General features: G+C 41.6%; 1 protein-coding gene across 3 annotated transcripts in view; it reads left to right on the top strand.

Annotated features, from left to right (window-relative positions):
* TTLL5 (tubulin tyrosine ligase like 5) overlaps positions 1-14,850 on the top strand; it is a 400,968-nt gene that overhangs the window by 314,442 nt on the left and 71,676 nt on the right. For all 3 annotated transcript variants that reach the window (XM_036734448.1, XM_036734449.1, XM_036734450.1), the window contains one exon: positions 4,638-4,833. In XM_036734448.1, the coding sequence (XP_036590343.1) occupies positions 4,638-4,833 (196 nt within the window). The remainder of the gene's footprint in view (positions 1-4,637; positions 4,834-14,850) is intronic.

The following is a 14,850-nucleotide window of genomic DNA, read 5'->3' on the forward strand; positions in this document are numbered from 1 at the left end:
TCAGAAATGTATGTGATGTATAGACAAAGGGTATCAAGATAGTGCTACCTGTAACAACACTACTCTTTTGTGCTGTCTGGTTCTGTCTATATCATGTGTGGCACAAAGATTCTGGATGAGCACATGTCATTTAGAGGAATTGCATCTTACTCTGTGTATCTTCTTGCCCTGTGTACATTTTCCAGAGTCATCACCCTTGAGCTTGTGAAACAATTTCTGCAAACTAGTACAGTACAATTCAGTATAAAATCTCTATGACTGTGATGGACAGACATTCTCAAAGACTCTCTACAGAAAGCATCTTTTTTATCTCATAGGCTGTGTGATAGTTAGTGCCTGTATTTCTGGAACAGAGATGGGGAGCTTAGCGCCCACCACACGATTTATCTTCTCTAGCCCTGAATTATAGGTATATCATATCAATCTCTGGGATGTTCACCCCTTTAATCTCCCCCTATCCTGCTTGTTCTCTGAGCAGACTTCTAAAATTCAGATTAGTTGTGTTAACCTTTTATTGTGCCTAGGGGAGATAGAGGAAGTACTGTAGTCTAACATAAATAAAATAAGACTCTATGAGCAGAATAATTGGATGAATGACTCAAAAAAATGGGAGTCAGAAATGTTGCACATATTTTCACCAACAAATTAAATAGAAAATAGAGCCCTTTATTTTTAATTCAGGACTATGCTATCTGAAGGTATGTCACATAACTCCTTTGGTTATATATAGGCCGTCCTAGAAATTGTGTAAAAATATTACATTGCATTATGTTGTTATAGGCCAAGTTTTTAAAGTATTATTTTTTTAAAATATTTTTATTTTTGAAGTATCATTATTTATAATAATCCATTGCACTTGTATAATGCTTTACAGCTGTCAAGGTTTTTTCATATGTTTTATCGCACTTAATCCTGAAACCAACCATTTGAGATGAAACTGGATAGACATTATCTCCATTCTACAGATGAGGAAACTGAGGCTTAGCAAGACTATGTAATTTACCCAAGGACACACAGCCAGGATTCCAACACTCTTCTTCTAACTCCAAATCTAGTAGCTTTCCCACTCCACCTCACTACCTCTGCACTGTATATCCTACAGAGAGCAATGAAAACATTGAAGGAGAATGATGGAAGAAACCAAGATTTTGGGTAGAGTGGAAGTAGATATTAGGAAAATATGGTAAATTAAAAAAAGAGCTAGGATTTTCAGTTGAAACTGAACCTATTCAGAGATTTAAATTGGAAAAAAGTGTGTGTGTGTGTGTGTGTGTATGTATGTGTATATATATAGGCACCTGTACTTAATGAACGATCAGGTTTCAGGACTGCCTCAGTCTTTCTACAACACCTGGCTGTCTCCATATCTGTCACTGCACCACCTGCTTGCTTACTGCAAACTCCAAAAGCTTGTCCTTTACACATGTAATGGTCATGGCCTGGGTCAGGCACACTGCACTTCAAAGAAAGCAAGTCCCTGCTGGCATTTATCACATTGCTTCACAGCTGAGCTATCCCTGCCCCCACCCCATCCTTGGCTGTAAAAATTCCTGCCTTTTTACAGAAAGCTTCTACTTGCTTGAGAAACTTCTCCTTCTGCAATTTGGAGGCAGGGCTTGAGTTACTGACGAGAGGAAAAACAGCTTTGACAGTAAAAGTTTATGACATTCTAGTCCGTTCCATCGATGTGTAGTTGCTAAAAGCCTCCCTCCTAAAGTTCATTTCCCCACTTAACATTCTTTCTCCTCTTCCCTGCCCTTCCCCCATAGTCCTGAGGCCTATTTATTCTGATCCTTGATTTTGGCAAATAGTAGCAGAGAGGTTGGTTATGACTTACTATTGACCACCAGCCCATGGTACAAATACTTCCCTGAGTTCAAATCCAGCCTCAGGCACTTATTAGCTGTGTGACCCTGGACAAGTCATTTAACCTCTGTTTGGCCCAGTTTCCTCATCAGTAAAATGAGGATGATAATAACCACTACTTCCCAGGATCGCTGTGAGGATCAAATGACATAATAATTGTAAAGTGCTTAAGCACAGTGCTGGTGTGTACTAGGTGCTATATAAACGTTAGGTGCTGTTGCGCTCGCTCTCCCTCTCCCTTCCTCACTTCTTCCTTCCTCCCTTCCTTCCTTCCTTGTTTCCTTCTTCCCTCATTTCCTTCTCTCCCTCCCTTTCTTCCTTCCTTTCTCCCTTCCTTCCTTCCTCCTTCCTTCCTTCCTCCTTCCTTCCTTCCTCCTTCCTTCCTTCCTTCCTTCCTTCCTTCCTTCCTTCCTCCCTCCCTCCCTCCCTTCCTTCCTTCCTCCTTTCTTCCCTCCTTTCCTTCCTCCCTCCCTCCTTTCCTCCCTCCCCTCCTCCCTCCCTTCCTTCCTCCCTTCCTTCCTTCCTTCCTTCCTTCCTTCCTTCCTCCCTTCCTACCTCCCTTCCTCCCTCCCTCCCTTCCTTCCTTTCTCCCTACCTCCCTTCCTCCCTCCCTCCTTTCCTCCATCCCTCCCTCCCTCCCTTCCTTCCTTCCTTGTTTCCTTCTTCCCTCGTTTCCTTCCCTCCCTTCCTCCTTCCCTCCCTCCCTTTCTTCCTTCCTTCTTCCCTCCTTTCCTCCCTCCCTCCCTTTCTTCCTTCCTTCCTCCTTTCCTCCCTCCCTCCCTTTCTTCCTTCCTTCCTTCCTTCCTCCCTCCCTCCCTTCCTCTCTCCCTCCCTCCCTTTCTTCCTTCCTTCTTCCCTTCCTTCCTTCCTCACTTCTTCCTTCCTCCCTTCCTTCCTTCCTTGTTTCCTTCCCTCCCTACCTCCCTTCCTCCCTCCCTCCTTTCCTCCATTCCTCCCTCCCTCCCTTTCTTCCTTCCTTCCTTCCTCCTTCTTCCCTTCCTTCCTTCCTTCCTCCCTCCCTCCCTCCATCCCTTCCTTCCTCCCTTCTTTCCTTCCTTCCTCCCTCCCTTCCTTCCCTCCCTTCCTTCCTCCCTTTCTTCCTTCCTTCCTTCCTTCCTTCCTTCCTTCCTTCCTCCCTTCCTACCTCCCTTCCTCCCTCCCTCCCTCCCTTCCTTCCTACCTCCCTTCCTCCTTCCCTCCTTTCCTCCATCCCTCCCTCCCTTCCTTCCTTGTTTCCTTCTTCCCTCCTTTCCTCCCTCCCTCCCTCCCTTCCTCCTTCCTTCCTCCCTCCCTTCCTTCCTTCCTTCCTCCCTCCCTCCCTCCCTTCCTTCCTCCTTCCTCCTCCCTCCCTCCCTTCCTCCTCCCTTCCTTCATCCCTTCCTCCTTCCTTCTTTCCCTCCATCCTTCCTCCCTCCTTCCCTCCCTCCTTCCTTCTTTCCTTCCTCCCTTCCTCCTTCCTTCCTCCCTTCCTCCTTCCTTCCTTCCTCCCTTCCTCCCTCCCTTCCTTCCTTCCTTCCTCCCTTCCTTCCTTCCTCCCTTCCTTCCTTCCTTCCTTCCTTTCACTAATGCTAGCCAGTAAGTCTGGCAGGAGCAGATGTTCTACTGATGGCTAGGCTATTCTGACCCATTAAGAAGATCACTCACAGTTTGTATATTTCCTGATCTATACTTCACTTGTTTTAATGATATAATTCAACATGATGCAGTAGAGAGACCGCTGAATTAGAAGTCTGAGACGTAGGTATTAGTTGTGCTGTGTCCCTGATTAACACTGTGACCTTAACCGTGTCGTTTAATCTGGGCCTCAGTTTCCTCATTTTCCAAATGAGGAGGTTGAACTGAATTTTCTTTAACATCCCTTCAGCTCTAAAAATCAGTGAGACTTTATGTTATTGACTCATTCCAGAGTTTCCAAATTCCAAATTCAAAGTAATACCTCTTTAGTTGGTTTGTGAATCATTAGTCTTTAGTTTTACCACTTGTTCCTTTCTCCCAGGTTTTTTGTCTCATTCATTGGAATCACCAACCCCTCTCCAGTCTCTAGGCCTTATTATCTCAACTGTTTTCTGCACTGAAGCATCCTTTGTGTTTATATTCTTGCCCTTAGCTATCTAGATGCCAAGTCCTTTATTTTATTTGTCTCAACTTCAGTGTTTTGCCTCAGTAGGTATATATCACTTTTGCCTTGGCTTCTCCCTGTCAAAGCATGTAACTTTTGTCACATTTTTTCAACCCTGATGATATACAGTTATTATTTTGCTTTATTGGGATTTTACTTATAATATTTACATACTTCTTAGTATTTTGGTTCTAGTGTTTACATATCCCTTGTATTTTTCTACATCTTTGTAAGTAAGCTCTTTAAACATATGGATCATGTCTGTTTAACTTGAGTAATATAGTCACATCAGGCCCATAAGCATAAGTGGTTTTGAGATTCAAGTCTAGTTATTGTCAGCAAGAAAATAATTTCAAGATATGTTCATACTGGTCTCAAAATGATTTAGACCAGCTCAGCTCTTCTCATACTAATTCAGCCATAAAACACTTTGGGGCTTATGACGCCCTACCACAGAATTGCCCATGGTGCCTTCAGAGCCAAAATGCTGGCCTAGGTGGTCTGTGGTTTGTCCTGGCATTTCTTCTATTCTAGTCTTCCCCGTTAGTTTACTTGCCTGCATTGGAGTTTATCTTTGACATCTTTTGACACTGGTGTTTTCTTGAGGATTTTACCTTGATCCTTCAAGAAATATATTTTCTCTTTTCCTCAGGAACATGAAAACAGGTGGCTTTGCCTGGGAAGGGGAAGTAGAAAACTCTGCGTATAACAAGGCAACAGGAGTGATGTCACAGCACAAGTACCATCCCACCGCGGGCAGCTATCAGCTCCACTTTGCGCTACAACAGCTTGAACAACAAAAACTCCAGTCACGACAGCTGCTTGACCAGAGCCGAGCCCGGCACCAGGTAATTAGACAAGTGACCAGTCCCCAAAATGAAACCATCTGTGGGGAAAAGTCAAGTTCGTTAATTAACTTCAGGGATAACTTACCAGAAATTTCCTTTTAAGACCCAGAATAGAACAATAGAACACTAACTCTACCCCTACTTCATTGGCTCATCTTTTTAAAAAGAAAATCTGTTGAGCCTGTTCCCCAGAAGAATTATTTGGAGCAGAAATGCTGAAATGATGGCTAAATGATCAAAGTTTTACTGAGCTATCTTAATTCTTCTGACTAAATCTAGTCTCTTCTTCTCAATGTAGCCTACCTTGTCCCTTGAAACCAGTCAACTTGACAAGAAAGGAAGGTTACAAAAAGAAGAATAATCAAATAACAGGATTTGGAGGGTTTAGGAAAGGAGTTTTTCTCTTTCCCACTTGAAAAAATCTCTTCATTTTGAAATCATTTCCATTCTTTGGATCAACTTCCAGCCTGTGTTCCTTAGAGAAATAAGAACATACCTCACTTACTAGCTGTGTGACTGTGGGCAAGTCACTTAACACCAATTGCTTCCCCCCCCCCCAAAAAAAAACAGGGGAGAGAGAGAAATAAGAAGACACCTACACTTGTATGCATAGAATTCAACAAGTCAATGAAGTATAGTGGCTAGTAAACAAGTATTTATTTAGTGCTAAGCAGTGAGGATGCTACAAAAGCCAAAAAACAGCCCTGTACCTAAAAAGCTCATATTCTATTGAGAGAGACAACATGTAAATAACTAGGTCTATATAAGACATATAGAGAGAAGACAAAAGTTAATATTGGAGGGGAAGGTGCCAGCACATGGGGGAGTGGGGAAGAGCCTCCTGGAGAAAGGGAGATTTGAGCTAAGTCTATAAGGAAAGTGGGCTAGGCAAAGGCAGAGGTAAGGGGGAAGGGCATGTCCCCCACATATGAGGGACAGCCATTTAATGCAGAGATATGGAGTGTAGGGGTGGGAGAGAGAGAGAGGGAGAGGGGGAGAGAGAGGGAGAGGGGGAGAGAGAGAGAGAGAGAGAGAGAGAGAGAGAGAGAGAGAGAGATCCTGAGATCATGGAATAAGGTGTAAGAAGACTAGAAAAGTAAAAGAGGCATTTTATATTTGACTTTAGGGGTAAATGAGGGCTGGAGTTTGCTGAGTAGAGAAGGGGGGGAAGAGATCTGCTCTTTAGTAAGATCATTTTGGAAGCTGAGTGGAGAGGATGGTTAAGAGTAAAGAGACAATTGGAAAGGAGACCAGTTGGGAGATGATTGCACTAGTTCAGATGAGAGGTAATCACGGTAAACTAGGGTGGTGGCTGCGTGAGTGAGGGAAGGGGACTTAGCATTAATGGGACCTAGATTTAAATCTTGCCTCAGATACTTATTATCCGTATGACCCTGGACAACTCACTTAACTTCAGAAATCCTAAATTAGACAGATGAAATGGAAACAGGTCAGGACCAGGATGTACATAGAAACTGAGGCTGGAGAGCAGCATTACATTGTCTTGGTTCAAATTCCAGTTCTGTCATTTCCTACTTGTCAGTCAAGCAGTCAAGAAGTATTTATTAAGTGCCTACTATGTGCCACGTACTCTGCAAAGTGCTGACGATACATAGAAAAGCAACATGAATCCCTGCCGTCAAGGAGCTCAGAACAAGCAAATTAATATGTACAAACAAGCTATGCACAGGATAAATAAGGAACAATTAACAGAGGGAAGGCACAAATGTGAAGAGGGATTAGGAAAGGCTTCCTTCAGAAAATGAGATTCTAATATGGACTTGAAGGCAATGAGGGAAGCCAAAAGGTAGAGATGAGGAGGGAGGGCATTCAAAGTATGAATGACAGCCAGAGAAAATTCAAGGAGCCAAGAGATGGAGGGTCTTGTTTGTGGAATAGCAAGGAGACCATTGTCATTGGGGGTGAGGAGGGGTATAAGGTTTATGAATACTGGAAGGGTGGAAGGGGAGGGAACAGGGAACTATTTTATGCAGGATATTGAATGCCAAACAGAGGGTTTTGTATATGATCTTGTGGGTGATAGGGAGCCACTGGAGTTTATTGAGTAAAGAAATGACCTGGTGAGACCTGAACTTTAGGAAAATCACTTTGATGGCTAAATAGAGGGTAGATTGGAGTAGAGAGAGACTCGATACAGGCAGACCCAGCAGGAGACAAAGGCCTGCACCAGGATGGTAGAAGTATCAGAAGAGAGAAGGCACACATTTGAGAGATGTTACAAAGGTGAAATTGGCATGCATGCCTTGGCAGCAGATTGAGTATGAGTCATAGGTAGTGAAGAACTGAGCGGGCCTGGGAAAATAGCGGTGCCCTCAACAGTAATAGGGAGGTTTAGAAATAAAGAGGGTTTAAGAGGAAATATAATTCAGCTTTAGATATGTTGAGTTTAAGATATCTACTGACCATCTAGCTTGAGATGTCTGAAAGGGAGTTGGAGAAGTGAGACTAGATAGAGGTCAGCAGAGAGATTGGGCCTAAATGGGCAAATTTGAGAATCATCAGCAGAGAGATGATAATTAAATGCCTAATGGGATCACTGAGTGAAGAGGGCCCAGGTCTGGTGACCTTGGGCTAGTTTCTTTTCCTGTGAGCCTCAGTCCTCATCTGTAAAAAGAAGACAAAGAAAGATATCTTCTTGTACTACCTCTTGTGGTTCCTATAAGGATTAAATGAAATAATATATGTAAAGTGCTTTGCAAACCTTAAATTACTATATAAATGCTACTATAATGAAGATAATTGTCACTGAGGATTATACCCATATACGTCACTAAACTGTGAAATATATAACAAATATGTTTGGTTTTTTTCCAATTCTGTCAGACTCTCATAGGGAGTACACAAAACTCCCAGGTAGAGAGTTATCTCATGTCTCCTAGAGAGAGAACAAAAACTCATTCACCATAAATGTGTGTGCATATGTGTGTGTTTATATGTATATGTATATATGTACATATATATACGGATGGATGTGTGTATATGTGTATACATGTGTGTGCCTGTGCATATGTGTGCATATTCTCTCTCTTCATCTCCTCTCAGGCACAGTTGGTTCAGGTTGAGCTGAATGGTGACTATGTTCTGGGAGCATGGACAAAGGATTTGAATCCTGTTAATTTGGAAGGTATAGAATAATCAGAAAAATAGCAAATGTCCTACTAAATATTCCATCCAGCATCCAGAATTTTTCGCACCTTATGGCTTATTTCAGAAGACGTCTGGAATCACTCCACAGAAGGAACAAGATTTCGTGGGTGTTTTAAACTGTTGTTTCTGAACCTACATGGAGTGTAAAATTCAGGATGCTGAACCTGGCATCAGAAGAACTGGGTCTGAGCTCTAGGTCAGACATTTATTGGCAGCAAGTCACTTCATCTCTCTAATGCCTTAGTTTCTCTAACTGTAAAATGGAGACAGTAACACCCGTCCTACCTACCTGAGTTCTTGTGAGAATCAAATGGCCTAGAGCCCATGGACCAGACCATGTTAACCTTAACCTTCATGATTTGTGTTAATGTTTGTGGGGAATGTTTTCTTTTCTTTTTTTTTTTTCCCCAAGTTGATTGATTCCCCCATCTCATTAAAAAATTAAGGGCCTCTAAAATCACATGGTATGGGCTAGTGGAATCCCACTATCAGAAGATCTCCCTCAGCTTAAACCCCAGGCCTGACGTGCACTACCTGCCTGTCTACCTACCTGTGTGACTGAGCTCTGGACCTCAGTTTCCTTAATCATAAAATGAGGAAGATGGATTTTGCCGCCTTCAATGACCCTTCCAGCTCTAAATCTATAATCTTGTAATCTAATTATTTTAGAATCGGTAAGAAACAATTAAGTGAAACAGAAGAGGAGATACAACAAACATTAGAAACATTTTATTTCCCTCCCCTCCCTCCCTGGCATACTCTCCTATATTCAGGGTCTCATCTCCAACTGGGGAAGCAATTTCTGATGGAGGCAGGCAAGTGCTATTGCACAGCGCTCCGGGAATTCATCATAATTTGATCCCTGCTACAGACATAGTGAAAGCTCTTTGTAAATTATCAAGTATTACCTAAGTGTCAGGTATTATTTCCGCTCTCCTGAGGAAAGACGGTGTTCTGTAATAACGATCTCTTATCTGTTGAGCCACCATTTGTGCAGTGAGCATGGCCTATGCTTTCCATCGACCCTTAGTTAGGGTCTTTAGATCTTTAGATCAACTTTAGATCAAGTCACATTCTCTGATAGATTCTATAAGGCATTGTTTCTTTATTTAAAGTTTGAGTAGTCGGTGAAACATTGCATCAGTTTGAACATTTTTTGGCCGTCTATGACCAGTGTGAGACACAAAGAAATCAAAGCTCTTTCTTAGTATTCACCTGCAGGAGACCCTCAGTCCTTTTCTCCTACAAAAGGATATTAACTGAGAGCCTAATACAAAATTACTATTTAGAGATTATATTGTTTTTTAATAACTTGAACAGTAGCATATACTGACGATTAGTAACATAATTTAGTAATGGTAATAATAGCAAATTAGTAAATAGTAAAATAGTAAAACTAAAAGCTTTAAAGTAGTAAAAATTGTAATAATAGTGGTAGTAATTGAATAAATGGCTTTGGTAATGATTATATAGCCTTTCTCATCTTGTATTTTGAGGAGTTTCTCTACACTTTTTTGACTATAATCATAGCACTTATAATATCTAAGGTTTTGTAAGGTTTTGTTTTATTTTGGCATTTCAAAAAGCCCAAACAAGACAAATGGATTGAAAAGAGATCAGGTCTAGGATGTATTTGGAAATTGGGTCTGGAGGACAATGTCAAATTGCCTTGGTTCAAATCTCTGTCCCACCACTTACTACTTGTGATTAGTCTAGTCAGTTTATCAATCTGAGCCTCAGTTTCATCATCTGTAAAATTAAAGAGTTATACTAAATAGTCTAAGAGCAGTTGATGGCTCAGTGCATAGAGCACAGGGCCTGGAGTCAGGAAGACCTGAGTTCAAATGCAGCCTCGGACACTTCCTAACTATGTGATCCTGGATAAGCCACTTAATCTCTGATAGCCTGACAAAAGGTGAACCTGGTGAAACTGGAAAAGGAAATGACAAACCACTCCAATATCTTTGCCAAGAAAATCCCACGGACAGCCATGGTCCACTGAGTCATGAAGAGTTGGACACAACTAAATGACTGAAGAACACCACTAAATAGTGTTTGTGGTCCTTTCTAGCTCTACATGTGTGCTTCTGTGAGTGTATGTGCATGTTCAAAAGCCCATGACGTGTGAACTTCATTCATCAACAGTGTGAAACAGTACCTTCCAATTCTCATTTACAAATCGTCTAGGAGAAAATTGATCCCATGACATGGGTGTGAAAGCACCTCAGAGCCCTTTGACAGAAACAGTCCTAGAACAAAAACACAGAGAAATAGAATCTTGACCAGCTGGTAGAGATGAAGAAGAAAAAAACGAGATAACTGAAAAAGGGACACACTTCTCCTATTGCTTGTGAGAAAGTCAGTCAAATAGCATTTATTAAGCAGCTGCTTTGTGCCGGGCACTGGGCACTGAGGGTACAAAGAAAGGCAAAAGACAGCCCCTCCTTTCAAGGCACTCTCACAAATCAAATCAGGGAGGCAAAATGAAAACCACTATATATGATATAGCATATTATGTATAACAGAACAAAGAATGTATGTTAATAATTTGTATCTTAATATGAATATATACATACATACAGAGATGTGTTTTCTTTCCTCAGTTTTTTGCCTGTTTCTTTTACATATGTGTGTGTCTATAAACATACTCTCACATGATAAGTTAGAGATTATCAACAGAGGGAAGCCAGTGGTATTAAGGGAAACTAGGAAAAACTCTTTGTAGAAGGAGGGGATTTCAGCTGGGACTTGATGGAAGCCAGGGAAGCCAGAGTGAGGAGGGAAAGAATCCCCTCCCACCTCTTTATCATCCTATGAATATCCTAGAACTGTATTGGTTTTCCAAATCATCTCAAGGGGCATCAATATTAGAAAAGATCTCTCTGCTGGGGGCATAGGGGAGGGGAGATCGTTTGCTGTCTTTTAGAAGGGAGCGTCACTGCACTGAAAGCACAGACTCTCCCATGCAAACTGTCTGGCAAAAGTTCTTTTCTAGGAACTTTTGTTTCATTGTTTTTTTTCTCCCCTTCTGCCGCTGCTTCTTCATAAATAGGTTATCTAAATGTTTTCTTGCTCTCTACCACTGTTGCTGTATTTTCAGCAGTGCTGCTCAGCAAGCAGCCCCTTAATATCTGGGAATTTCAGTGTACCCTGCTTCTATACTACCTGAATAAATAAGTGTAGAAGTAAGTAGATTAACCCTTTTGGGATCAAGATTATTTGAAAAAAAAAATTATAACATCTACATTTGCATTCTAATGACTATAAATATGTCTGTAGTCTCTCTGTACGTATAGAACAATATATTTATGTGTAATGGTACTATAGTACTATATTGTACTATATACATATGTACACATATATATACATATACATCCTTATGTGTGTATATATACATACATATATATAATATACACACACACACCCACGCACACATACACACACAGAGATTTGTATTTTCTTTCCTGAGTTGTTGACCTCTGTTTCTTTCCCCATTTCCCCCTCAAGCTGGGTTATTACCCCTCAAGGAAAATGCAAAAAGCCTTTCTTTCATCTCTATCTGAGGGTCTTTCATGAGCAATGGAGACAGCTGATGACATCAGTGTTAGTAGCTCTCCATGCTGGGGTCTAGGAGGAGGGCCATGCTGGCTGTGGGGCCTAACTGACCCAATTCTAATTGCTGACATTGAGCTGATGTTATTCTTGGCCCAGCACAGAGCGATTACTCAGTAGTTTCTGTTAAAGTGATCCTTTGTTAAACCTCTGCTCACACCCCCTCTCCCCTTCCCTCCCACTCTCTCCTCTGCCTCATACAAACTGAAAAGAGTCCAGCAGTTCAGAAAGCAGAAAAATTAAGTACATTTTGATGGCCAAGGCAGTGCTCCTGAAGTTTCCGTTAACTAAAAAACGGGTTTGTTTTTAAAACTTTTCTCTTTTCCTCCAACCTCCATCCATCCTTCTTCCTCCTGCAGTCTGGTAGAAAACTCTTCAATTTTTAGATGACTTAATTTTCTATGATAGCGGGGTCACTTTAAATGAGAGGAAAATTTGTTTCTTGACTTTGGCCTTTCTACCACTTTCTGAACCAGCCTGGATATAGAGTGGGAGCACTCATCCAAATTCCTGAAGCAGGGCCAACAGAGACCAACGTGACTATAACAGGCAGGCGCCAGGAGAAGCTAAGCTTAGCGAGTCTTTCACACCCTTTCTAGCATCAAAAGTGTAATGTGCTCTTTGGTGACAGTGTGTGTGCTTTTGTGCCCAAGTGTGTGTGCCCAAGTGTCTCCAGGCATATGTGTACCTATCACCTTTCAGGTCTGGAATGGATCCACATACACAACCAATTCCTGCTGCTCTGATCCAAAAAGTTCATTGCATAGGGATAGGGCCTAGAAAAATTCTACCTCCTTGCAGGAATTAACACTGTTCTCAGAGAACCTCAGCAGCTGCGTGTTTGTGTTGGGGAGAGGGAAAGGAGGGAAGGGAGGAGAATCTCAGCAGGAGTTTTCAGTCTTCTTTTCATTCTGCCAACAATAATATGCTAGATTCACAGCATGGCAGAAAGAGAGCAAGCATGCTGCAGTGACCGTCCCGGACATCTTCATCACCATATAGCTTAATGGAAGACAAATAGAAACAAGGTTAGTCTTAAGGACTTTGAAGGCAAGATTACATGTCTATGCTTGGGCCCCAGGGGTGTGTTAACTTGGATCTTATAGCCCACTGCTTCTTTGATTTTTTTTTTCTTTACAACCTTTGTCAGGAACTAGTAACAATTTTTATTTCTTGTTTCTCTACTGAAGATTGCCCTAGGATTATCCTATTTGATTGATAGTCCAACATAGGGACTAGCTATATACCCCTCGTCTGGGGCCACAGGGCTTGGCAGCAGTCACTGGTTTGTACCTGCCTTCATAGTCAACCTTGGATTCATTGCTCTAGGGTTGCCTATCTCCTTATTATTGGAATTAGGCTCCCAGAGCTTCCCACCACCACCACACATACCCCCACTACAAGATTCCTAAGAATAATTCTGTTTTGATCTCTAGTGAAAGGGGTCCTCCCCAAACGAGAGGGGAGGAAGTCAAAAAAGGTGTCCAAGGTACACACCAAAATCAGGTTTTATTCCTACACAGAAAAAGGAATACTTGAGCAATAAAGAATCGTAGAATGATTACGATCAGTTGAGAGGCTAGTATCCAAGCCTCATTGGGACATTCGCAACAGAGCTACTAATTGGTGATTTTATGTTTCATCTCCACACCCTGATCCATGATAAGTGGGGTCTTTCTTTCCCGTGTTCTTTCTGTTTTGGGGCAGCTTTTCATCTCTTGGCCAGTCTCCCTCTTCCAGTGTTCTCCCTGTAGCTGCTTCAGTAGCTGATACCTAGCTGCTCAGGTTCTCAGCAGAGATAAGATGCCTTTGGAGCTCCCATAAGGCAAAGGAAAGAAGACGAAACAGAGGCAGCCCTGTGCTGGGCATAGACTGTCCTAGGAGTTGCGAGTCCTAAAGGGCAAGACATTGCCCCCTTAAACATATCCACATAGTTCTAATTGCAATTAGAAGAGTTCTCGTGGCCAACAAGAAATAGTCAATATATTTGTGCCTGCAGGAAGGCCCTTCCATAAAATACCCCAAGGGAGATACAGTAGCAAATCTGAATTCAGCCCAAATAGGAAAAACTTAATAAACATGATTTTTCTTACTCTCGAAGGAGACTGTGAGAATAAATGAGATGATAGAGAGAAATATAGAGATAAATAAGATATATGTAGAAGTGTTTTCAGCTCTTCTGGGAAAAAAAAGATACTGTAAAAACCTATGTTGTGATAAGGTTTCCTCCCCCATGTTAGAAGGAGTTTCCTACTACTCGATTAGGGGGATACCTTAAAGCTAACCATGGGTTTATAAGGATCTGATAGTAGTACAGTTATTATGTTACTATAGTATATAATACAGTAAAAAATATATTTATTCAGATCAATTATGGGAAATGCAAGTGTAAATTATTGAACATTTTAAAAGCAGTGATACAGATCACAGTCTACCCAGTCCTTGTGTTGTGCATCTCTGATGCCTTATCATGGCATACAAAGGAACCTGACTTCTTTAAGGTAAGAGCAAAGGAACACAAGCTCTGCCAGATTCTTCCGTGCCAGTTTGGCTTCAAGCACTATCCCAGCAACAGACTATATCTGCTTTCCAAGAACCAGCCTAGCTAAGTACAGAGAAACTCATCACAGATAGTCTGGCCACGTGATGAATTCTTTGGCTATGGCAACCCTAGTTAACATTATAAACTCTTAATGGAAGACTCTGAACTAATGGTATTCTATTCTATTTTGAAGTATTTATAAATTCTAATGCTTATCCTTGTATTTAAAACTCCTTTTGTGCTTACGCATCAAGGTTTCAGTATCTGAACGACAGAGTTAAATAGTAAAATCGATAATGATTTATTCTAGTATGCCTTTTAGCTATAGTTGTGACCACTTGTGTTGGTTGTTACTAATATTATGCATAGCCCATTTAAGCTCTGAGAATCTCTATCACAACTCCCACTCCCGCTGATTCATCTTCCCAGAGCAAAGCTGGCCTTAAGGTTCTAGAGATAACCTTGAAAGGTCAGGGGTGACTCTTAAATGCCACTGGCTTGAAACACCCCCCTCCCCAGACTGCTACCCTCCAAGATTATCAATAGAGAATCATTTCATCAACCAGCCTCATGAGGCTTTTAGAAAGCGGTATTTACTAGTATGGTACAAAAAGAATAGCTGGTATACAGAATGATTCTCCCTCCCCTGGGTCTGTGAAACCCAGATTCCATGGGGATAATAGACTCAGGCTTAG

The sequence above is a fragment of the Trichosurus vulpecula genome, chromosome 8 (genome assembly GCF_011100635.1).
Source record: "Trichosurus vulpecula isolate mTriVul1 chromosome 8, mTriVul1.pri, whole genome shotgun sequence".
Lineage (NCBI taxonomy): Eukaryota > Metazoa > Chordata > Mammalia > Diprotodontia > Phalangeridae > Trichosurus > Trichosurus vulpecula.